The sequence below is a fragment of the Garra rufa genome, chromosome 14 (genome assembly GCF_049309525.1).
Source record: "Garra rufa chromosome 14, GarRuf1.0, whole genome shotgun sequence".
NCBI lineage: Eukaryota > Metazoa > Chordata > Actinopteri > Cypriniformes > Cyprinidae > Garra > Garra rufa.
The window spans coordinates 40,700,367-40,725,300 of NC_133374.1; the positions used below are offsets into that span (position 1 = coordinate 40,700,367).

General features: G+C 41.0%; 2 protein-coding genes across 2 annotated transcripts in view; one reads left to right on the forward strand and one right to left on the reverse strand.

Moving 5' to 3' along the window:
- tgfb1a (transforming growth factor, beta 1a) overlaps window positions 1–2,151 on the reverse strand; it is a 29,602-nt gene extending 27,451 nt beyond the window's left edge. Inside the window, exon 1 of the mRNA XM_073817739.1 lies at window positions 318–2,151. Within this exon, the coding sequence (XP_073673840.1) occupies window positions 318–642 (325 nt within the window). The 5' untranslated portion in view covers window positions 643–2,151. The remainder of the gene's footprint in view (window positions 1–317) is intronic.
- A 4,067-nt stretch (window positions 2,152–6,218) lies between these two features.
- LOC141284842 (cyclin-dependent kinase-like 1) lies at window positions 6,219–24,723 on the forward strand. The gene is made up of 10 exons (XM_073817863.1): window positions 6,219–6,548; window positions 8,534–8,728; window positions 8,825–8,946; window positions 9,902–9,974; window positions 16,775–16,865; window positions 17,765–17,965; window positions 19,298–19,380; window positions 19,451–19,507; window positions 20,251–20,403; window positions 23,961–24,723. The coding sequence occupies exons 2-10, from the start codon at window positions 8,561–8,563 to the stop codon at window positions 24,060–24,062; spliced, it is 1,050 nt and encodes a 349-aa protein (XP_073673964.1). The 5' UTR covers window positions 6,219–6,548; window positions 8,534–8,560; the 3' UTR covers window positions 24,063–24,723.
- The last annotated feature ends 211 nt before the right edge of the window (window positions 24,724–24,934 follow it).

Genomic DNA, 24,934 nt, shown 5'->3' on the forward strand with positions numbered 1-24,934 from the left:
TAGGGCAATACTTGTATTATTTCCATATATAAGTAAGTAAATAAAGAAATGTAATTTTGGTGTGAGGTGTGAGGTTCACCTTATTTTAGTAAGTAAAATAACCTGAAATGAGATTCACGATACTAGCACAGACATGTAGGAAATCGTTGCCTTGTAAATAGATTAATTATACAGCTTTCAATTATAATTATAGTTATAAAGTGATTATTATACAAACATATTTCACCACACAATGCCAACATGAATGCATGAGACCTAATGCTAGATTATGTTTCTAAAGAAGTCCAAAACAGGACACTTCTGAGGATATGTCTTACCTTGCCGGATTGTGAACTTGTGCACCTCCTTGCCGAAGTAATCTTCATCTTCAGCCTGCACAGAAACGGGTTTCATCTTCATTTCTTCGCTCAGTTCAACAGTGCTGTTGTACAAAGAAAGCATAGCATCTGGGATCTTCTGTCCATCGTCATCTATCTCCGATTCGGGCTCTTTGGCCATGCGCAGTTTGCTAAGGATCTGACCGCGGATGGCCTCTATCCTCTTCTTCTTCACCACCTCCAGGTCCAGAGTTTTGCACGTGGACATACCTCCAGTTCTAGCCACCATGCACAGGGCCATCAGTACCAAGCAAGCCAACTTCATGGTGCCAAATGTGAGCCTGAACTGTCTTTAGGTAAGGAGAGAGTCTGTGATTGACACAGAGCTGTTTGGATCAAACTGACACGGTTGTGTTGTTATTATGGAGGTGATGCCACCAGATGATGATTCTGGAAAGCACCTTGAATAATAAAGCTAACAGAACAGCTGATGTCTGTCTAATACGGGAAATTCCTGATGCCTCACCTGTTCCAGAGGTCCATCCAGGTGCAGTTTGACCAGATGGAACAACTCTTCCACATAAACAAGCTCAGAGCCACACAAAGAGGCTACACCTGAACACCGCCAATCACTGACATGCACTTTTACATTTGCGTCTAAGCATAAATTACAGTCAAAAACTCCCGCGTACACACACAACTTTATCGCTGACAGTCACACACAGAAATGCTTGTTCGAGTCCATGCGTCTGGACTGACTCTTTTTCTCTCCTGTAGTCTTGGATAGTTCCCGCTGTAAAAACACGCAGAGGTTCAGATACAATGACACGTCTGTAAGCGTGTTTGCTCACTAACTTTCCTCGCTGCTCGCAGCTTTCCACCCCTCTGAGCTTCTCTGGTCTTGATGCTTCAGCCGATGTTTTGTCATCTCACACAAAAACCACTAAGGAAGACGTGTTAACTGACTAAACCAGACAATCCCATCCAGCTGCATGCTGCATTCGTAACAAGACAAAGGGACGCGTCCAGCTCAGATTTCCTCAAAAGTTAGCTTTTACAACATTAGGGTTTCCTCTGCTGGTGAGATTTTCCGGAAGCATCCAGATAATCAGATAACACTAACGGTGACTTGCAGAGTTTGAAAGTACTTGGTTTAACATGCAAACATCACGTTAGGAAAAAACCTGCTTTGTAAACCACCCAAAGCATGGCAAAGAAGTTCAGTCGAGTTTGAAACTGAATAAGTGTTTTTCAGATGGCTCTTTAAAGGCTATAAACTCATTTTTTCTCCAAACAAGCTTTTCCCACTACAAAGACAAGTGGAAAGATCCACTGACATGGCTAACCAAACACACTGCTTCCCCCCCACCCCGACACACACTCACACACATTTGAGAGGAATTGAAAGGAAAACAGATCCTCTCGGAAAATACCCTGACGTTTTGGCCCCGGTGATGTAATGTGTCAGGAAAATCAAACTAACCACGTCCAACCCACGAGTCTCGAGTGACAGATGGAGTAAACAAAAAGAGCGAAACAAATGAACCGTCCACGAGTGCCCAGGCAGTAAACGCTCGAGCCGCAGCAGTGACAGCAAATGTCCCTTTTTTCCCTTCTCTTCTCGTCTTTGTTCTCTTCTGTTTGTCCACTTTTATGCCTTTTGACCTCAGTCTCAAGTAAAAAAAAAAAAAAAAAAGTCCTTCAGACCCTCCTTCTCTCTCGTACAGCACTCTTTTTATTAGCTCCCTCTTGTAACACACTCCCTCTCCTCGCTTGTCAGAGCTTGCTGGTGACAAAATGATTTGTGAGAGCTATCCGTTCCAATAACTTCTCTCCACCACTCAAACACACTCACTCGCTCTCCTTTCGGGTTGCTGTTGCTTCACTAGAGGCGAAAGCTCTCCGCCCAGGAAATGAGGCTAACAGACTCTCTGAAATCTGTTCTTCACACAGCACTTCTCTTATACTGGTCAGGAAGCCCTTAGCAGCTTCTGGAAGACACACACACAAACAGAGTGAAAGGACAGACAGGTAAATAACATGGGCATGACACTAACGTCTGGCCAAACTAACCACACACCTTTTTAAATGACTGCCAAGGTAAGATGATGACAGACACACTGGAATGCTCTCCATTGCATAAACACACTGCTAAACCGAACCTGACGGGCCGCACAACAGAGCACTGTTATCAAGGCCACATTTATGTCATGCGGTGAGCTGATGCCCACTTTGCTGTTTACTTTCTGGCGTCTGTTTCAAATGTTTTCAAGCAGCTAAATAGATGTGAAATGTTAGACATAAGCGATCCAAATACAAATTTGCCTGGATTGAATAAACATTTTTTTTTTTTAAACAACAACGACTTTACTGTACCGAAAGAGCTAAAATAATTCAGTTTTAATTAATCAAGCTGCACAACACACCATAGCAGTACTATAGCAACCAGTTATTTGCATGCTAATCTCATTGCCCTAGGAAAATACATTAAGTCAAAGGGAATCTACAATGTGCACTGGAAAAGAATTCCATCATGCATTTTCACAAAGCAATACACATTCTGTAAAAGCACTGCATATGGTGTTTTCATTTAGACTTGCTACATTTTTGAAATAAAATTTAACTAATGCCTGTAATTGACATATATTGTCTTTTATGTGCTTTAGTAGTGTAGACATATTGTTCTTAAAATAAAGCTAACAAAGCTTTAATATGTTTTGACAGCATCCATTTTCATGTGTTTCTGGCGCCCTCTTGTGGTCAAAAATGAAGCAGTGAATTGATCTCCTGCTTTTAAGTCTTAAAGGAGTAGTTCACCTCCAGAACAAACATTTACAGATAATGTACTTAGCCCATTGTCATCCAAGATGTTTATGTTTTATATGGAGAAAAATCCTGAAATGTTTGCCTCAATTTTATTTATTTTTTTACAACTGAGGAAAGAAAGACATGAACATCTTGGATGACAACGGAGTGAGTACAATTTTGTTTTTAACAATTAATTAATGCACTTTTAAGTAAGTAATTTAACTACCACTACTACTTTATTGCTATTTAACAAGACAGTCTTTAGGATGAAGCATACACTGCCGCTCAAAAGTTTGGGATCAGTAAGATTTTTTTTAAAGAAGTTTCTTATGCTTATCAAGGCTGTGTTCATTGAATCAAAAATACAGAAAAAAAGCAATTATATTTGAAATATTATTATGATGTAAAACAATGTTTTTCTATATTAATATAAATTAAAATTTTATTTATATCTGTAATTAAAGTTGAATTTTCAGAACCATTACTGCAGTCTTCAGTGTCACATGATCCTTCAAAAATCATTCTAACATGCTGATTTATTATCAGTGCTGAAAACAGTTGCGCTGCTTTTTTTTTTTTTTTGGAACCTGTGATACTTTTTTTTAGGATTCTTTGATCAATAAAATGTTAAAAAGAACAGCATTTATTTAAAATAGAAAGATTTTCTAACAATATACACTACTGTTTAAAAGTTTGGGGTCAGTACAATACATTTTTATCCTTTCTTTTTTAAAATAAATTAATACTTTTATTCACCAGGGATGTGTTAAATTAATAAAAACTTGTTACTTACACTTGTTATTCATAAAAGAATCCTAAAAAAAGAATCACAGGTTTCAAAAAAAAAATATTTGGCAGCACAACTGTTTCCGAAATTGATCATTCTAATAAATAAATCAGCAAATTAGAATGATTTCTAAAGGATCATGTGACACTTAAGAATTGAGTAACAGATGATAAAAATTCAGCTTTGCATCACAGGAATTATTTATATATTTTAAAGTATATTAAAAGAAAAAAAACATTAGTTTATATTGTAAAAACATTTTGCAATATTAATGTTTTTTTTTTCTGTATTTTTGATTAAATAAATACAGCCTTGATAAGCATAAGATACTTCTTTAAAAAACATACCCGAACTTTTGAGTGGCAGTGTAGGTCTGCATCTTCAATTCAGAATGAATAAATAAAAAATACAGTAGCATCTAAAAAATAAATTCCTCACCATAGCTTCTGTATCATATATCTGAATGTAATTACCTCTGAGGTAATGTGGGACAGGGTCAAACTCAGTCCAGCACCATTTGTGTTTGTGGGTACAGGCAACACTAGTCTGCAAACTTTCGCACATACTATAGCCAAGAAAACCAGACTCCAAACACGTCTAGAGCCCGCAAACTCAAACTTCAGTGTGAATCAGAATATAGTGAACATGCAGTTTCAGAACCTGTGTGCGATTATTTTCATATTCACGAAAGTGTCAAAGCTAGTGCTTACTGGAAATTTTTTCAACTCTTGTACCCCTACAGTTAAAGCATATCATTTAGTTGAAATAGGCTTTCAAACTCAAAGACAGTCACACTGTATATTAGGTGAAATAATATGTACTAACATAGCCTACCTACAAGACTATGGATTTACTGTGCAACCACATGCTGCTCTGGAAAATTCCTACATTTTGAGGTAGGTTTAGGAGTAAAAGCATTGTTACACTGCAAAAAAAAAAAAAAAGCTTTTCTTACTTAGATTTTTCTTAGATTCTTAAATCAAGAAGGATTTTCTAAACAAGTAAAAATTATGTTCTTGTTTTCAGAAAAAAAAGTCAAAATTAAGTGTGCTTTTGCTTGAAACAAGCAAAATAACCTGCCAATAGGGTAAGAAAAATAATCTTGTTTTCTGTTTGAAATAAGATTTTTATATTTATGTATTTTTTTCCTTACCCCATTGACAGATTATTTTTCTTGTTCTAAGCAAAAACTAATTTTGACTTTTATTTTTTTTTTCTTCTGAAAACAAGAAAATAATTTTTACATGTCTAGAAAGTCTTTCTTGATGTAAAGAAGTAGTTCACTTTCAGAACAAAAATTTACAGATAATGTACTCACCCCCCGTCATCCAAGATGTTCATGTCTTTCTTTCTTCAGTCGTAAAGAAATGGTGTTTTTTTGAGGAAAACATTTCAGGATTTCTCTCCGTATAGTGGACTTCTATGGTGCCCCCGAGTTTGAACTTCCAAAATGCAGTTTAAATGTAGTTTCAAAGGGCTCTAAATGATCCCAGCTGAGGAAGAAGGGTCTTATCTAGCGAAATTTTACATGTACAATTTTCTTTTATCTCTACACACAGAGCTAGACAAGATGCGCATTTGATTGTAAATTATACGTATATTAAACAAGTATATAAATTGTCATTTAAATAACCGATCATTTTGCTAAATAAGACCCTTCTTCCCTCGGCTGTGATCGTTTAGAGCCATTTAGAGCTGCATTTAAACTGCATTTTGGAAGTTCAAACTTGGGGGCACCACAGAAGTCCATTATATGGAGAGAAATCCTGAAATGTTTTCTTCAAAAAACATAATTTTCTTACGACTGAAGAAAGAAAGACATGAACATCTTGGATGACAAGGGGGTGAGTACATTATCTGTAAATTTTTGTTCTGAAAGTGAACTACTCCTTTAAGAATTCTTAGATATTTTGGCTGGGGAAATATTTTTTGCAGTGTAGGGTTAGAATTATCTGTAAAACATTATTTCTAATATACAAATTAATAATAATTAAAAAATAATTCGCGTATCACAAAGCAAGTTCTTTTTATGGACATTTTCCGAGGACCAGCACCCCCTATTGGCCCACTGGCGGTGAACCATGAACTATAGTTGGAAGAAACTCAAATATAGAAGACAAAAATAAATATAAATAATTGTAATGACACATTCTATATTATAGAGCCCCACTGCATAATTAGCACGTACACAGACACCATATGAGCCTCACAGAGGTTTTGTCACAAAGCGATCACTTACACCATCTCAGAGCTCAGAGTCTGACCCGCCTGACTATGAGCTGCGCGGAGAGGAAGGATACGTTCAGGTGCTCCCAGTACTTCTCGTTTTCTCTTCACTCTTCTAAAAGGACTCGCTGGAGTGAATAAATCGACGAATATCCAGTGACGTCTCCATATACCGTTCTACCGGAATGACGGCTTATGGTTACTAGGATGCAGCTTTCTGGAAGACAATGCCTCAGGAAAGTGCAGGCACCGAACTAAAAGAACTGCGTGTTTGGAGCTCATGAGGAACATTTGCGACTATAATAAACATTGAAACGATGTTCACAGCCAAAGAGGAAGCACTGTTACTTTTTAACGTAGAGGAGATGAGAACAGTTTTGGAAGTGTAATTGACACGAGTCGTTTCTCAGGTAAGGTGACCAGGCGACATAGACTTTTAATTCACATTCGCATTTTAGCTTTTGAATTAGACTTAATATGAAATATTGCGATTTTTTTTTGGTGTCATGGTAAGTCTTTTAGATGATAAACAGTTAGCATATTTGATTAAAATAAATTCTCATTAATATTTAATTAAGGAATTCATTAACAAAAATAAATAAATCTATGAAGACTCGAGATGACAGCTTCATGACAGTGTACAGTAATATGTTAATATGTCAACTGAAGTACCTATATTAGGAATTATTATGACCAACATCTCTTTAATGTTATTTTAAATTTGCATTATAGTAATTGTTAATATTAATTTAACTTTAAACTTTATGTTAATGTTATTTGCTTTAGTTGTCTATAATGTTTTGTCAGGTAACTGCCATATAAGTGACTTGTTTTTATTGAATTAAAAGTCATATAAATTACCAAGTTACCAATTTTTTTTAAAAAATGACCCTGTTCAAAAGTTTACAATCCCTTGATTCTTAATACTGTGTTGTTACCTGAATTATCCACAGCTTTTTTTTTCTTGTTAGTGATAGTTGTTCATGAGTCCCTTGTTTGACTTAAACAGTTAAACTGGCCGCTGTTCTTCAGAAAAATCATACAGGTCCCACAAATTTAGTTTTTCCAGAATTATTGTTTATTTGATCCTAGGGCTGGGCAATTTGGCTTAGAATCAAAATCTCGATTAATTGAACATTTTAACCCGATTACGATTAATGAACGATTATTTTATTTATTAATAAAATTATATTTAATTATATTTATATAATATTTATATAATATTTATTTTTTTGCCCTCATAGTTCACTGACAAGTTTTGTACAGTAAATATGTTCACATATTACAAGCGAGAGATTTTTGGATGAAGGGTGCATTACTTGATTTTAAAATAATTGAAGGAAACACACTATCTACTATCTATGATTATTAATTGAACATCAGTGTTGAACAACTGAAATTAAAGCACGCATTGCTTAAAACGAAAAGTCACATTTTTCTTAAATTAGTGAAAATAAATAACTTGCACTATTGGAAACAAAATAAATAATTTTCAATGTTTTTCATATTAAAAGTAGAAAACAAGCAGTATCTCCTCTAAATAAAATTACCCTTGTATATCCTGTAAATACTTTTTACTGTATAAATACTGTTTAAGCTCTCCATCGACATGTCGGCGGAATAACGGAACGGAGCGCTAGTGTTTTTTAAAGGGAAAGTAATTGAAATAATCGTCCTGGAAAAATTTGAACGATTATAGGTTCTGAATGTCGATTTCGATTATTTTTCGATTAATCGCCCAGCCCTTTCCAACAATGAATCTATGATTTTGAGATCCATCTTTTCACACTGAGGGCAACTGACGGACTCTTATGCAACTATTACAGAAGGTTTAAACACTCACTGGTGCTCCAGGAGGAAAAATGATGCATAAAGAGCCAGGAGGATGAAAACTTCACCTTTTTTTGGGTTCTGGGAAACATGTATCTTCCGTAGCCTCTGAAAGGCAGTACTAAATGAAAAAATATGATATTTAGTCAAAATAAGAAAAATGTACACATCTCTATTCTGTTTAAAAGTTTTTACCCCCCGGCTCTTAATGCATTGTTTTCCCTTCTGGAGCACTGGTAAGCATTTGAACTTTCATTGTGATCCAGGCCCCATCACCTAACAGCAGTGTTTGACTATACTGACATTCTTTTGTCTGAATGGGAGCAAATCAGCCAAATTCCAACATTTGATTTTTCTGAGAGAATGGAGCTGTTATCGTAGATAGTAATTGTTAATGGCCATGTTTTTTTTTTTATTAATGGCATGTGTGAAAGTGGTGTTCAGGTGTCAATACTTTTGGCCACATACTGTAGTATATCTTCTTAAAGTTTAATGTAATTAATATATTGACTTTTTAATTGTTCCCCACCATACAGTATGATTTAGTGTGTTTGTCTGTTTGCAGTATGTAACTCTTCATGCTCTCTGTGAGATGGATAAGTATGAGAAACTGGCTAAGATCGGCGAGGGCTCATACGGAGTGGTGTTCAAATGCAGACACAGGGACACCGGTCAGATAGTGGCCATTAAAAAATTTGTTGAGTCTGAAGATGATCCGGTCATCAAGAAGATCGCACTCAGAGAAATCCGCATGCTGAAGGTAGATGGTAGATATGGAGATTGTACATGAGCTTACTGAGATTCCCTCAAGTATTTGCACACTTATACATAAATATTTTCATTTGTATCCATGTAGCAGCTGAAGCATGTGAATCTGGTGAACTTGCTTGAGGTCTTCAGGAGAAAGAGACGCCTTCATCTGGTCTTTGAGTTCTGTGAGCAAACTGTTCTCAATGAACTGGACAAACACCCCAGAGGGTCAGTCACATATCCCCTTTTTTATATACTTCTACTTTAGTAATATAGTAGTAATTATACAAATCAAAATATTAAAAATTAAAAAAAGGGAATTTAGTATTTGTTTTTAGGATATTTCAAGTTTTCTATAGTTCCCCCTACTCTCATTTTTTACAATTTCCTATTAAATTGTAAATATTGAACATTTTATATTGTGGTAATATTTAATATATTATTGAATTAAAATATCTCTTTCTAAAGCTCCTTTTTGTAGTATCTATTCAATGCTCATCTCATTTAACAGAATAATGATTTTAAAATATCTTTTGGGGAGTAATTTCTCAGCCAAAATTGATGTGCAATTAATTTTTTAATCATTAGATAAATTGACACACCATGTACTAAAAGTTAAATACAAAATCATTTAACAGCCTTCATTTTTATATGTTTCTACTCTTCTTGCAAAAATGTTTGCCTCTGTAATCTGCTATTCAAATGTAAAAACTTGTCTCACCCTAGAAACAACTTTCTTTTTGCCTGACATCACCAATCGCTCTTTCTTTTCAACCCCACCTATCCTTTTTTACCACAGTGCAATCTCCTTGATGGATTTCTTGATTCTTGAATGTTACATTTCATGCTGACTTCTATAGACTGTATCTAGCTGTTGTTTTTTAGAGCTCCTAAACTGGTCAGACCACAAAAGCTGCGGCTGCCCAGCATTCTCTCTCTTTCCCAGAAGGCCTTTCAGTCGTAACCTTAGCTGCTTCTCAAAACAAAGGAACTGGTTGCCAGTGACTACAGGCCCATGGTTACTGCAGATATATGGGAGCCGCACTGATATTTAGAGAACAAGATAATTTAACTGTTGGTAGATCCTGCCAAGTATGCCAAAAATGTTAGATCCTGCTAAACTGTAGTAACCATAATCTAAGAGGCATGATATTAACATTTGTCCTTTTTTTTTTCTCTTTAGGGTTCCTGAGGCACAACTCAAGAGTATTGTGTGGCAAACTCTACAGGCCGTGAACTTCTGTCACAAACACAATGTCAGTATGTCCAGACTCAGTTTTTCCCATCTACCAGTGTGTGTCACGTATGAATGCTACAGACAACTGTGAAAAGTCACACTATTGAAGAACCTCATTTTTGGAATGAGGAGGAGACAACTAACAATAAAAAAATGTAGCGACAGCTTCATTAGTTTCAACTAATCAGTGAACTCATTATCAGCAACCAATCATGGAACATTTAACTTAACAGACTGTTGAAAACAGTTTAGGCTCAATTAATCTTCTCAGTTTTCAAAAACTTTTTCAAAACATTTTTTAAAATCATATTTCGCTCAAATATTTACACCAGTCGCTCTTCAGGCAAATCATCAAAACTTGTGGCAAAAAAAGCTAAATAATGACAATAATTAAATAATTAATGACAGAATGACAAACACAAATTGTCTTTATACTTTATTTAGTTTTTAGTAAATACAAATGTGACCTTGACAACAATGGTAATTATGGCAATGTCCACAACACGACTGCAATACAGTTGACCTTACAGTTAGATGTTTACATGACATGAGCAAACCTCTTCACTCCCATTTACATGTAATTTTCATTATTCTGATTATTGCTAATAAGTTTTTTTTTTTTTTACTACCATTATTCACATACTCCACAACACAAATGTGACCCTGGACCTAACTAGTCTTAAGTAGCACAGGTATATTTGTAACAATAGGCAAAATACGTTGTATAGGTCAAAATGATAATTTTTTTTTATGCCAAAAATTAATTGAGATATTAAGTAAAGATCATATTCCATGAAGATATTTTGTAAATTTCCTACCATAAATATATCAAAACTTAATTTTTGATTAGTAATATGCATTGCTTAGAACTTCATTCGGACGACTTTAAAGACGTTTTTGTGATTGGTCCGATGACCCAGTCTGTTGTGATTGGTCTACTACGTGCAGCACATGACGGAAACAGAACACCCATCACCATTATATTAAACACTTAAACAGCCATGGTATATGCGTTAGCCTAACACAGAAATGTATTGATAAAGCACTGCAGCTTATACACCAACATATTGCTTTCAGATTATGTCATACCTGTCAAGTATCCCGTTTTGGCCGGGAAAGTCCCGTATTTTACCCTTCTTTCCCGCCATCCTCCCGTATTAGTATTTTCCCGTAAATCTCCCGTATTTTAACTAGTGATGTGTCGTTCGCGAACGAGTCGGCTCTAAGAGCCGATTCTTCGTAGCGAACGAGAAAAGCCGACTCCCGTCGGGGAGAGCCGAATCTTCTGCCGCAAGTAGTGGTGGGATCGTACCATTATGTGAAAGGAAAAGGGGCACATACTTTAAAGATAGCAAGTGTAGTGGTACAGGCCAGGTACACAGAGCGACAGAGAGAGGCAGGGAAGACGGCATTAAATGCGAGTCCAAAGAGAAAGTGAAAAAATGAGTGAAAAACGAAAAAGCAGCAGCATCTGGCTGCATTTCAGTGATGTTGGAGACTGCAAAGCTGAGTGCAGATGCCTGGTTAAGGTAATGGTAGGAAGACTCTGCATTGTTGCAACATCGGTGCCCTCAGAGAGTCTTCTCAAAAACAGGACAAATAATTACAGAGAGGAGAAATCGCATCAGCCTATCCAAGCTGAGGCATCTCATATTTCTCAATGCCAACCTGCACTAAAGACAAAAGTGTTTTGTTATATATGTTTATTATATATGTTAAGACTTTTCCCTTTATTTAGGTTATGCTGTGGTTGAGTTCAATTAAAGTTTTATTAAAATGTTAAATAATAGTAACTGTATTTTTTTTAAATGAAAAATAAGGAATTAAAAAGTTGCTTACCAATACACAAAACATTCACAATTGATAAATTGGGCTAAAATAGAAGTGTCACGAAATGAGAGATGAGGTCAGGGTCCAATTTGCAGGGAAGGGAAATTTATTAACAAAAACACAAATAAACAAACAAAAACCAAACCAAAAGGCCAACACGGCACAACACGACTTGAACAATAAAAACATAAACTTCAGGAACGAGAATCACTGAAAACAAACCACACAGAAGACAGGTTACAGGAAACAATGCAGACTCACAAGAGTGGTGGGAGAGTGGAGATTATAAAGTCTGTGGTGATAGTGAACAGCTGTGGAGGAAACGAGTGTCATAATCAAAGACAACAAGACAGGTGTAGACAATCAGGGAAGTGCAGTGCAAGATGAAGGGAAACAGCGACCTCAGGTGGCTGAGGGAAAACCCGCAGCCCAGAGTCATGACAGTACCCCTCCCCTACGGAACGGCTTCCAGACGTTCCCTGAGGCCGAAACAAGTCTGGAGGGAGGTGGAACGGGGGACTGGTGAAACAGGGGGAGGGATGGCGGGCCAGGCCCGTGCAGTGGAGGAACGTGAGTTGGCTTCGCTGCCAGAGGAACGCCAGCGGCCAGAGGAACGTGAGCTGGCATAGCCGCCAGAGGAACGTCAGTCGCCAGAGGAACACGAGCTGGCATAGCCGCCAGAGGAACGCCAGCAGTCACTGCCGCGTCCGGCACAGAGAAAGCGGTCACCGCCGCGTCCGGAACAGAGAGCGCGGTCACCGGCGCGTCAGGAACAGAGAGCGCGGTCACCGCCGCGTCCGGAACAGAGAGCGCGGTCACCGCCGCGTCAGGAACAGAGAGCGCGGTCACCGCCGCGTCAGGAACAGAGAGCGCGGTCACCGCCGCGTCAGGAACAGAGGGCGCGGTCACCGCCGCGTCCGGAACAGAGAGCGCGGTCACCGCCGCGTCAGGAACAGAGAGCGCGGTCACCGCCGCGTCAGGAACAGAGAGCGCGGTCACCGCCGCGTCAGGAACAGAGAGAGCGGTCACCGCCGCGTCCGGAACAGAGAGCGCGGTCACCGCCGCGTCAGCAAAAGAGAGCGCGGTCACCGCCGCGTCCGGAACAGAGAGCGCGGTCACCGCCGCGTCAGGAACAGAGAGCGCGGTCACCGCCGCGTCAGGAACAGAGAGCGCGGTCACCGCCGCGTCAGGAAAAGAGAGCGCGGTCACCGCCGCGTCCGGAACAGAGAGCGCGGTCACCGCCGCGTCAGGAAAAGAGAGCGCGGTCACCGCCGCGTCAGGAACAGAGAGCGCGGTCACCGCCGCGTCCGGAACAGAGAGCGCGGTCACCGCCGCGTCAGGAACAGAGAGCGCGGTCACCGCCGCGTCAGGAACAGAGAGCGCGGTCACCGCCGCGTCAGGAACAGAGAGCGCGGTCACCGCCGCGTCAGGAACAGAGAGCGCGGTCACCGCCGCGTCAGGAACAGAGAGAGCGAGGTCACCGCCGCGTCCGGAACAGAGAGCGCGGTCACCGCCGCGTCAGGAACAGAGAGCGCGGTCACCGCCGCGTCCGGAACAGAGAGCGCGGTCACCGCCGCGTCCGGAACAGAGAGCGCGGTCACCGCCGCGTCAGGAACAGAGAGCGCGGTCACCGCCGCGTCAGGAACAGAGAGCGCGGTCACCGCTGCGTCAGGAACAGAGAGAGCGGTCACCGCCGCGTCAGGAACAGAGAGCGCGGTCACCGCCGCGTCAGGAAAAGAGAGCGCGGTCACCGCCGCGTCCGGAACAGAGAGCGCGGTCACCGCCGCGTCCGGAACAGAGAGAGCGGTCACCGCCGCGTCCGGAACAGAGAGCGCGGTCACCGCCGCGTCAGGAACAGAGAGCGCGGTCACCGCCGCGTCAGGAACAGAGAGCGCGGTCACCGCCGCGTCAGGAACAGAGAGCGCGGTCACCGCCGCGTCCGGAACAGAGAGCGCGGTCACCGCCGCGTCAGGAACAGAGAGCGCGGTCACCGCCGCGTCCGGAACAGAGAGCGCGGTCACCGCCGCGTCAGGAACAGAGAGCGCGGTCACCGCCGCGTCCGGAACAGAGAGCGCGGTCACCGCCGCGTCAGGAACAGAGAGCGCGGTCACCGCCGCGTCCGGAACAGAGAGCGCGGTCACCGCCGCGTCAGGAACAGAGAGCGCGGTCACCGCCGCGTCAGGAACAGAGAGCGCGGTCACCGCCGCGTCAGGAACAGAGAGCGCGGTCACCGCCGCGTCCGGAACAGAGAGCGCGGTCACCGCCGCGTCAGGAACAGAGAGCGCGGTCACCGCCGCGTCCGGAACAGAGAGCGCGGTCACCGCCGCGTCCGGAACAGAGAGCGCGGTCACCGCCGCGTCCGGAACAGAGAGAGCGGTCACCGCCGCGTCCGGAACAGAGAGCGCGGTCACCGCCGCGTCAGGAACAGAGAGCGCGGTCACCGCCGCGTCAGGAACAGAGAGCGCGGTCACCGCCGCGTCAGGAACAGAGAGCGCGGTCACCGCCGCGTCCGGAACAGAGAGCGCGGTCACCGCCGCGTCAGGAACAGAGAGAGCGAGGTCACCGCCGCGTCCGGAACAGAGAGCGCGGTCACCGCCGCGTCAGGAACAGAGAGCGCGGTCACCGCCGCGTCAGGAACAGAGAGCGCGGTCACCGCCGCATCAGGAACAGAGAGCGCGGTCACCGCCGCGTCAGGAACAGAGAGCGCGGTCACCGCCGCGTCAGGAACAGAGAGCGAGGTCACCGCCGCGTCCGGAACAGAGAGCGCGGTCACCGGCGCGTCAGGAACAGAGAGAATGGTCACCGCCGTGTCAGGAACAGAGAGCGAGGTCACCGCCGCGTCCGGAACAGAGAGCGCGGTCACCGCCGCGTCAGGAACAGAGAGAATGGTCACCGCCGCGTCAGGAACAGAGAGCGAGGTCACCGCCGCGTCCGGAACAGAGAGAATGGTCACCGCCGCGTCAGGAACAGAGAGCGAGGTCACCGCCGCGTCCGGAACAGAGAGCGCGGTCACCGCCGCGTCAGGAACAGAGAGCGCGGTCACCGGCGCGTCCGGAACAGAGAGCGCGGTCACCGCCGCGTCCGGAACAGAGAGCGCGGTCACCGCCGCGTCCGGAACAGAGAGAATGGTCACCGCCGCGTTAGGAACAGAGAGCGAGGTCACCGCCGCGTCCGGAACAGAGAGAATGGTCACCGCCGCGTCCGGAACAGAGAGCGCGGTCACCGCCGCGTCAGGAACAGAGAGCGCGGTCACCGCCGCGTCAGGAACAGAGAGCGCGGTCACCGCCGCGTCCGGAACAGAGAGCGAGGTCACCGCCGCGTCCGGAACAGAGAGCGTGGTCACCGCCGCGTCAGGAACAGAGAGCGCAGTCACCGCCGCGTCCGGAACAGAGAGCGCGGTCACCGCCGCGTCCGGAACAGAGAGCGCGGTCACCGCCGCGTCAGGAACAGAGAGCGTGGTCACCGCCGCGTCAGGAACAGAGAGCGCAGTCACCGCCGCGTCCGGAACAGAGAGTGGAACAGATAACCTAAGATTTAAAACTTTGCAGGATGTTTTCATTCACTTAAAGCTGTGTTACACACTGCACGAAACATAGTTTCCATAATAGGGGCACTTTAAAAAAAAGTGAAATGATAATTAAGGACCTCTTTAATCTACTTGCATCAAATGCAAAACACATGACTATGGATGTATTGAAAGTTTTTTTCTGTGCCATTGATGAACATCCCAATATCGAATTTAGTTGCAATAAGTAATGTTTTATTAACAAATTTTGTTAATTTAAATAATTAACACGGCCAATTTATCATCAGCAATCACACTCCCTATCCAATCAGCACAAAAAGAGCATCCCTATAAATAACCAAAGTAGTCCTACCTTCATTATCTCTCGTCTTTTCAGCACCCTCCACCACCCCGTCTCCTCACCTTCAGTCCATTTCGTGGGGAGGGCTATGCCAAATACACATAACCTTTTACTCAGTTTATTATCTGTAAGTGTGAACTCTTGAAACTAACATATAAACACCTTAATCACACTCCAATTTGACCAAACTAATAATCAGAATAATGAAAATTGCATGTAAAGATTTTTTGTGTGTTTGTGTCATGTAAACATCTTGAGATCAAGTCCTTAGTATGATTATTGGAAATACTTGCCTTCATTTAACTGATTTTATCAAAAACATAATATTTCCTTTTGGCTGTGATATTGCTTAAACGTAAGGGAACATGACTAGCTGTAAAACACGTAAACAAAGTATTAAACAGAATGGATCTTAATTGGAAAATGGCGTTCATGTTTAGTACCTAGTCAGTGTACCTGAAATGGTCAGAGTAGGTATTACGGGCAATTCACACAGAATGTGTTTTTGCTTTGAAAAATGTGAGATGCGGGCAGAGAAAAGGGAAAAAAATGCAGGGTCTAGAGACCTGTTTTTACTTTTAACTTGACCATTACATTTTTAGAACACTGTGTGATGGACGAGGCACTGCAAAATATGCAAACAGTGAGTGCAGTGGTCAAAGACATCCATTGAGTGCAATGGAAAAGTAGTGCAGCGGAATGGAAAAGGTGAATAGCTATTCTATGTGAATAACCCCTTACATTTATTGAAGAGCTTACTAAGTATGGGTATGTAATGCAATACAAACAAACAACATGTTGGCCTTTTCATTTGTGCCACTTCTGAGCATTTACAAATCTGCTCCTGTTGCCTCATGGGAAAGTAAAGAGTGCTGGATGTAGTATAAGTAGGTCATCTGGCGATTTTTTGCCTACATTTTTTTTTTTAAATTCTGCAAATTTGGACAAAAGGAAAAGGACTCTTATTAATCTATTTTGGTGCTAGATTCTTGCTAGATTGGTTCTATTGCCTGTGTTAAGATTATTTTTTAGAATGAAGATGTATTTTAAAAATCTCTTTCTTTTTATAGTGGGAGTTTTGTGTATGTATCTCTGACTGTCTGTCTTTGTGTGTATATACCAGTGCATCCACCGGGACGTCAAACCGGAGAACATTCTTCTGACCAAGACCGGTGTGATCAAACTATGTGATTTTGGCTTTGCTCGCATCCTCAGTAAGTGTCTTAGGCCCCGCTCACTCACTCTCTAGCCATTTATGTGCATTTAGCATCTTCACTTCATTAATGACTTATTTATACTTCCTACCTATATCAGCTGTCATGCGTCCTGAGCTCACTTTCAGGGCAGCGTGAAGCCTCAGAGGTGCAGTCAACCAGTCAGGATCTGCTTACATGCATCATCCTTGGGTTTCAGCGTATTGTTAATATAGGCTAACACAAGGTCTATCCATCAGCATGTTGTAATCCTTCCCGTTATCCATGTTTTGGGGACACATTTGTACCCAGACATGAGCTCTTTCAAAACATTTTTTTGAGGATGTCTTCATGTGACCCTAGATCACAAAGCCAGTCATAAGGTTTTTTTTTTTAACTGAGATTTAAATCATTTGAAAGCTGAATAAATACGCTTTCCATTGATTAATGTTTTGTTAGGACAATATTTGGCCGAGATACAACTATTTGAACATCTGCAATCAGAGGGTGCAAAAATCACCTTTAAATTGTCCAAATCAAGTTCTTAGCAATGCATATTACAAATCAACAATTAAGTTTTGATATGTTTATGGTAAGAAATTTACAAAATGTCTTCATAGAGTGATCTTTTCTTAATATCCTAATGAATTTTGGCATAAAAGAAAAATCTAGCATTTTGACACATACCATGTATTGTTGGCAATTGCTACAAATATACCCGTGCCACTTAAGACTGGCTTTGTGGCCCAGGGTAATTTATGTAAAAATGGAATGAATTAAACAAAGTTGTAAAAATGCAATCTGTTGGTTTTAGTATGTGGCTTAGGGTTAGATATAGTATTTATAACCAGCTGCATATAAAGACAAAGTCCTCATTTAGATTAGTAAAAATGTGTGTTTTGTGTGTGTGCTTGAAACAGCTGGTCCAGGTGATGATTATACTGATTATGTGGCAACTCGATGGTACCGGGCCCCAGAGCTCTTGGTAGGAGATACTCAGTATGGTCCCCCAGTGGATGTCTGGGCCCTGGGCTGTGTCTTCGCCGAGCTGCTTTCTGGAAATCCTCTTTGGCCAGGACGTTCTGATGTGGATCAGCTGCACCTCATACGACAAACACTGGGTACTAAAAGAGAAAGACAAAAGTTTGAATGTTAAAGGAACACTCCACTTTTTTTAGAAATAGGCTCATTCTCCAACTCCCCCCGAGTTAATAAGTTGATTTTTTCCATTTTGAAATCCATTCAGCCGTTCTCCTGTTCTGGCGATATCACTTTTAGCATAGCTTAGCATAGATCATTGAATCCTAGTGGACCAGTAGCATCGGGTTCAAAAATGACCAGCGAGTTTCGATATTTGTCCTATTTAAAACTTGACTCTTCTGTAGTTATATTGTGTACTAAGACCAGTGGAAATGCAAAGCTTAAATTTTCTTGGCTGATAAGATTAGGAACTACACTCCCATTCCGGCGTAATAGTCAAGGAAGTTTGCTGCTGTAATAAGGCTGAAGCAGGAGCAGTAATACCACGCAGCACATGTGCAAATGCTAAACTAGCTGGGAACTCATTTCTGATAATACTCCGCCTGCTTCGGCCATATTACGGCAGCAAACTTCCTTGACTATTACGCCGGAATGGGAGTGTAGTTCCTAATCTTATCAGCCTAGAAACTCACAGCTTTGCATTTCCACCGGTCTTAACCCGATACAACTACAGAAGAGACAAGTTTTAAAAAGGACAAATATCGAAACTTGTTGGTCATTTTTGAACGCGATGCTACTGGTCTAATAGGATTCAATGATCTATGCTAAGCTATGCTAAAATTGATATCGCCAGAACAGGAGAACGGCTGAATGGATTTCAAAACGGTAAAAATCAACTTATTAACTCGGGGGGAGTTGGAGAATGAGCCTATTTCCAAAAAAAGTGAAGTGTTCCTTTAAAGGTTATATACAAAAGGGTCCAAACGTTTGAATCTCTTAAAATGTGGAATTTAAAAAACAATTTTCAAAAACTTGTAAGATTTTGAACATTTTAAAACAACAAAGAGTTTTTAAAACATTATGAACTGTCCTTTTACATATTTTGTTACCATGTAATGTTACCTATGGAAGCCTGTTTTCTACTCAAATATTATAAACAAATATTAATAACACAAGGTAAATGTGACTTTTTATCTGAAAATAAATATAAGACTTACTGTTTTCGTGTAATTGCGAGTTTATGTCTTGGAATTTTGACTTTACAACACGCAATTGTGAGTTTATAAATTTAAATAAAAAGTCAGAATTGCGAGATGTAAACTTTCTTGCAAGATTTTTTTTTTTTTTCTTTCTGGCATTTGAATGTGATAATGTTACTGTAAAATGCAATCCTAAAAAGCAGATAATAATAAATGATATAAGTAAATAAGTAAATGATATGATTCTTAAACTCTGAACTTTGACCCTGACAGGTGACTTGATCCCACGGCATCAGCAGGTGTTCCACTCCAATGTTTTCTTTAGTGGAGTCAGCATCCCTGAGCCTGATACCATGGTAGCACAAATACACACCTGCACCTAAAAATCATTGTTGAATGTAACTAAATTAGATTTTGTTGTTGTAGGAGCCGCTAGAGAAGAGGTTCCATGGTGTTTCTCCTCATGCTATTACTGTGATGAAGGTGAGATGTCAACACAAGCTCAAGTCTCACAAAATACTTTTCCACAGGGGGCCAATGAAAATCTTCACTCATGCCAAAGCTCGCATCTAAATTTAAACATGGTGTTCTTACAATTCTGTCAAACAGTAGAGCACTAGCAATGCCTATATCAAGAAATGTCTCCATACATACAAACTTTCGAAAAGTTTGTACTTTGTGCACAGAAGACATAGGTACTCTACCGATCTCCTTGAGGACCCCTGTGATTTAAAATTATTATCCACTGAAGTATGATTTGCTGCTTTTTATGTAAAAAGTTTTAAGCTTGTATGTTAATGTTGTACTACTAATTTGGCGATGACAGAGACTACTGAGGCTCTTTTAGGACATAGTGATGATGGTGTCAAGTTTAATAATGATGTACTAATGCAGTGGTTCTCAAACCTGTCCTGGAATACCCCTAGCCCTGTGCATTTTGCATGTCTCCCTCATCCATCACACCTGATTTAATCAGCTTATTAGTGGAGACTGCAAGACCTGAAATAGGTGTGTCAGATATAGGGAGACATACAAAATGTGCAGTGCTGGGGGTACTTCATGGACAAGTTTAAAAACCACTGTACTGATGTGTTCATAAAATATAGCATTTTCAACAAATTCAAAATGGCCGACATCCAGAATGGCCAACATGCTTAGATCTAATACATGTGGATGCTGGTCTGCACATCTAATAAAATGTATATGTTTGTTGTGTGTTTTTATAGTCCTGCCTAGTAATGGATCCATCTGGCAGGTTGTCATGTGAAGAGATTTTAGAGCTGCCATACTTCCAGGAGGATGGTGGAACAGGATGGGGCAAAGAAACTGAGCGTCTCCCAAGACGCTATGAGAAAGGCACACGACGGAGAGCTCCTGCGGTATATATCTACATTGAACAAAAATAATGTTAATAGCAAGAAATGGAAAATGAATTCTGAGACTCAAGTTAAAGACACACAAATTCACTTGTAACATTTATAGGGGAGTATTTAAAAAAAGTACATGATTTGTATGTAATTGCGGTCTCATGATAATACAAACAGTAACAAAGTAAAGGTGAGAAAGATTCTAAGCACAGCAATTTAGATATTTACTCAACAAAACTTAGAACACTGAAAAACAGAACAACCGCTAAATACACAGCGAGAAGTGACCAGTCAACTGAAGAAAACACAGGGCTTAAATACACAGGGAAACACTAAGGATTAATCAAGATAATTAATTAGACACAGGTGTAACACATTTGGGCAAATCAAAAATGATGGCAGCTTATGAACAGGTACAAAGAACAAATTAACTAACACAGGAAACAGTGCAAAAGAAACTTAGTCCAACTCAGAACTTAAACACAGATGATCCATTACAGTATCTCCCTCCTCTCCGGGTGACACCTGAGGTCTGGAGGGCCAAGGTGGAGCAGGGCCAAAGAGGAGACAAAGCATTGGCAGGCAATGGGACTGAGGAGCAAATTGGAAACAGATGAAAGAAGGAACCAGTGGGATGAAGTGCAAGGTGCAGCCAGAAGACTGGAAGACCATAGTGGAGGCAGATGACTGATCAAGGCAGAGCCAGAAGGAACAAGGGAGCCCAGTAGAGTTCAAGGACTGATGGACCCCAGTGCGGTGAAGCAAGAGGATTCTCTTTCCAGGGTGAAACTAGAGTCAGGATGGTCTGAAGTGAACCCCCATAGGTGAGTAGTGTTAGAGGATTCGAGGAATTAAAGGGAAACAGTGGAGAGGGGACTGGGAAATCGGCTGAGTTTGGGAGAGGAGGCGGGAGAGAAGGCAGGAGAGGGAGGTTGGGTGGCAACATGAATGTTGATACTGGGCGGAACCAGTGGAGACACAGGAGATTTAGAACTGGGTGGAACCAGTGCAGACCCAGGATATTCAGGACTGGGCAGAATCAGCAGAGGCACAGGAGATACAGGATTGGGCAGAACCAGCAGAAATGCAGGAAATTCAGGACTCTCCCAATCAATCAGCTCTATTGTTAAGGGGGCTGGTGACTCTAAATCATCCCCTCATAATTCACCAGTAAATCCACAGGCACAGGCAACAATTATGGCTCAAACACTTTTTCAGACAAAGTTTGCTCAGCCTTTGGGGTGATCTCTGGTTCTCACTCATGTTCTCCTATTGCATCTGGCTCTTCGCTTGCGGTAAGCTCAGGCATTGCAGGGCTGGTGGTAGTGCTTGGAGCTCAAATTTTTTTGCGTAGCAGGGTCAAAAAGAAAATGGAGGCTTGACAGGCTAGGGTAAAGCCAGTGGGACTGAGGACCAAGGTGGAGCCAGCAGGAAGAAGAGTCCAATGGAACCAAAGGGATGGAGTGATGAGGTGCAGCCAGAAGTCTGGTAGACCATGGTGGAGGTAGACGACTGACCAAGGCAAAGCTGAAGGTTACGAGAGAGCCCAGTGGAGTCAAGGACTGATGGGCCCTGATGAAGCATGGGGCCAAGGGGGAAATGTAAGGGTTGGAAAGCCAAGGTGGTGTCCAGGACCCAGAGGCTTGAATTGAAGCAAGGAGATTCTCTTTATAGAGACCATTAGGTCTGAAGTGAATCCAAGGATCTGTGGAATTAAAGGGGAACAGTGGAGATGGGACTGAGGAACTGGCTGAGTTTGGGAGAGGAGGCGGGAGAGGGAGACTGGGCGAGGACATGAACGTTGACACAGATTTGGTGCAGGCCAGAAACAGTGGAGACACAGAAGATTCCAAGTTGGGTGGAACCAGTGGAGACAGGATATTCAGGGCTGGACATAACCAGCTGAGACACAGGAGATTCAGTGCTGGGGAGAATCCATTTGTAGCTCCTGTGTCTCTGTAACCATGCTATTTGTAAGGATGTATGAATCATGGGTTGACCCAGGACACCTTGCCACAATATCTGTTATGCGCATTTGTGCATCACATATTATTTGCACATGTATTGAATGGGAATGTTTCCAATTCACATATGCAAATTCTTCTTCAGATGGCACCTTAACAGCAATGTGTGTGCAGTCGATTGCAAATTACAAATTAAAGGGGTCCTATTATGCTCTTTTACAAAGTCTTTATTTTATTTTGAGGGTGCACTAGAACATGTTCTCATGCTTGGTGGTTCGAAAAACGCATGATTTTTCACATAATTCACATTATTACAATAGCTTTCTCTCCAGGCTGGCACAAATGGCTCGATTAGTTCCGGGTTTGATAAAGGTCCACCTCCCGAAAAAAGATGCAGCTCCGCATGTGTTTTGACCCTCTATACCGCACACACCAATGACGCGGCTCCAGCACGGCTACCGGAGCAGTTCACAGACACTTTCGAATTTCCGTAGGGCGGGATTTACATTGTGACATCATAGCATCCGGAAAACAAACGCTGTAGTCCAAAGGAGCCATTCGTTGTAGTTCTTGAAAAGGGATTTTTTAAAAACTAAATATCTCCCTTTAGAGTGGACTTTGAGATTTGTAATTGTGTAGATGTTTTTTTTATGCCCAAACATACACAGTACACACTATCTAAAATTCAAAAAGTGAAAAAGCATAATAGGACCCCTATAATAGCGATGTTTCTCATAGTTGGTGGTGCGATAGACTTGTAGAATATTTCGTAGTCTAATGTTTGCAACTTTACTTCATTGCCTCTAAGAGACACCAACAGACAAAAACACAAGACATATATGTATGCCAGACATGAAGTTGGCATGGAGGATCCCACATTCTGACGTTAATTTCACTGTTAGTAAATCCGACCGTGAGTGTGAAAACTGGCATAAGCAAAAAATAAAAATACAAAATAAGCAGTTGAAAAATTGCAATGACACCACAAACAGTTGAGTTTTTTTTTTTTTTGTATTTATTTATTTACTTTATTTTTTTGCCTATTAAACAGTGCCACCTCGAGGACTAAAGGTAAATTGCATGTATTTAGTCATACATGAAAATATAATTACACACCTCGGGTCTCTAGCGACCCTACACACTTTATACACAATGAAAAAAAATCAGAAAAGAGACATAATTTAATATATTTTGTAAATTTTTTCTTGTTGGTTTATAATGAATAGATTGAGGAATACTAAGAAAGCTGATGTCAAACTTTAAAAAAAAGAGGAGGAAGAGGATAGTAAATTACATCTCGGGTCGCTAAAGGCCCAAGGAATGCATTTAAGGGTTAAAATCTTCCAGTCTGTGGCCTAACACAGGGAACCATGCAAAAGAATCAAAAACCTCATAATATGTATAAAATAGGGAAACATTTATTGATGTTAAATGTAATTATAAAAACAGTCACTGCACAAGCTAAAATTGCAGATATTAAGATTTTAGAAATGCAGCAGTGAAACTAAATTTGAAATTGGGTTTGTAACCATATTATACATATTGCTGACTTAACATTAGTTGGTTATTAATTGTTTAATAATTGAGACAAATTTTGTTTTCCAGCCTCAATACTTTCCCCAACTGACCAATAGTAACATCTCACCAGCCCCTGAAATGAAGAATAAACAGAGACACAAACATGACCATCATCTACCCAACATCTGACCTTGGGACTGGTGCAAATGTGTTTGGTAGGGCAAACATGTTTTCTGTGGAGTGAGTTAATGCATTTATTGCAAACAACTGATGATAGCAGAAATGCTTTTAGATAGAAGGACTGACAGTGTAATATTAGTAATATTACTGAAGTATAGCTGTTTTAACACAATGTATTCAAACTACTAAAGTTGATAGATAGTCCTGGAATCTGATATTCTGCGTATTCAGTGGCCGCAAATGTATTTTGACACTGAAACCACACAAAAGTTATTAGTGTAAAATTTTGTTAGTGTATTTGAGTATTATCAATTTGTGACAAAAACCATCTACTGTATGTCTGTTGAGGAAAGTGGTATCTTTTTTTGTAGTATGTTTGACACCTGTTTAAAAGCCATTAAACAATTGTTTAGATAAGATATACAATTTTTTATTTGCAGATTCCACTTTTACACAATATTTTATATTTTATCTAATGCAGTGACATTCAGATGTTAAGCATGATTTGGGTGTCTGAATGTGTCTAAATGTCTTTTTGCGGCCACTGTATGCAGGCAGGAGTTGGAAGGTAATAGTAGGCACACATTGGACCGGAAGAGTATAAATGAAACAGTATCAATGAATAATTGTCCGTGTGTTTTGATGTAAGATTGTATCAGTTCTGTGTGCCATTAAGAAACTAAAATATATGCACTGTTTTAGTGTTATGGATAAATAAAAGTTTTTTTTGTTTGTTTTTCTTGTTAATTTCCTGTTGATTTTTTTCATCTATAAAATGCAAAATTTCTAAACAAACTGTAAAAGGGAGGTTACAACACTTATTTGTTGCCAACACTCTTTATATCTTTTGTTGTTGATGTCAAGCATTAGCATATCCCATC

Bases quoted from the DNA above. Each gene is read 5' to 3' on its own strand.
- LOC141284842 (XM_073817863.1), top strand. From the start codon at position 8,561: ATGGATAAGTATGAGAAACTGGCTAAGATCGGCGAGGGCTCATACGGA. The intron at 8,729-8,824 runs GTAGATGGTAGA...GTATCCATGTAG, and splicing joins GAGAAATCCGCATGCTGAAG to CAGCTGAAGCATGTGAATCT. The intron at 20,404-23,960 runs GTATATATCTAC...TTTGTTTTCCAG, and splicing joins CACGACGGAGAGCTCCTGCG to CCTCAATACTTTCCCCAACT.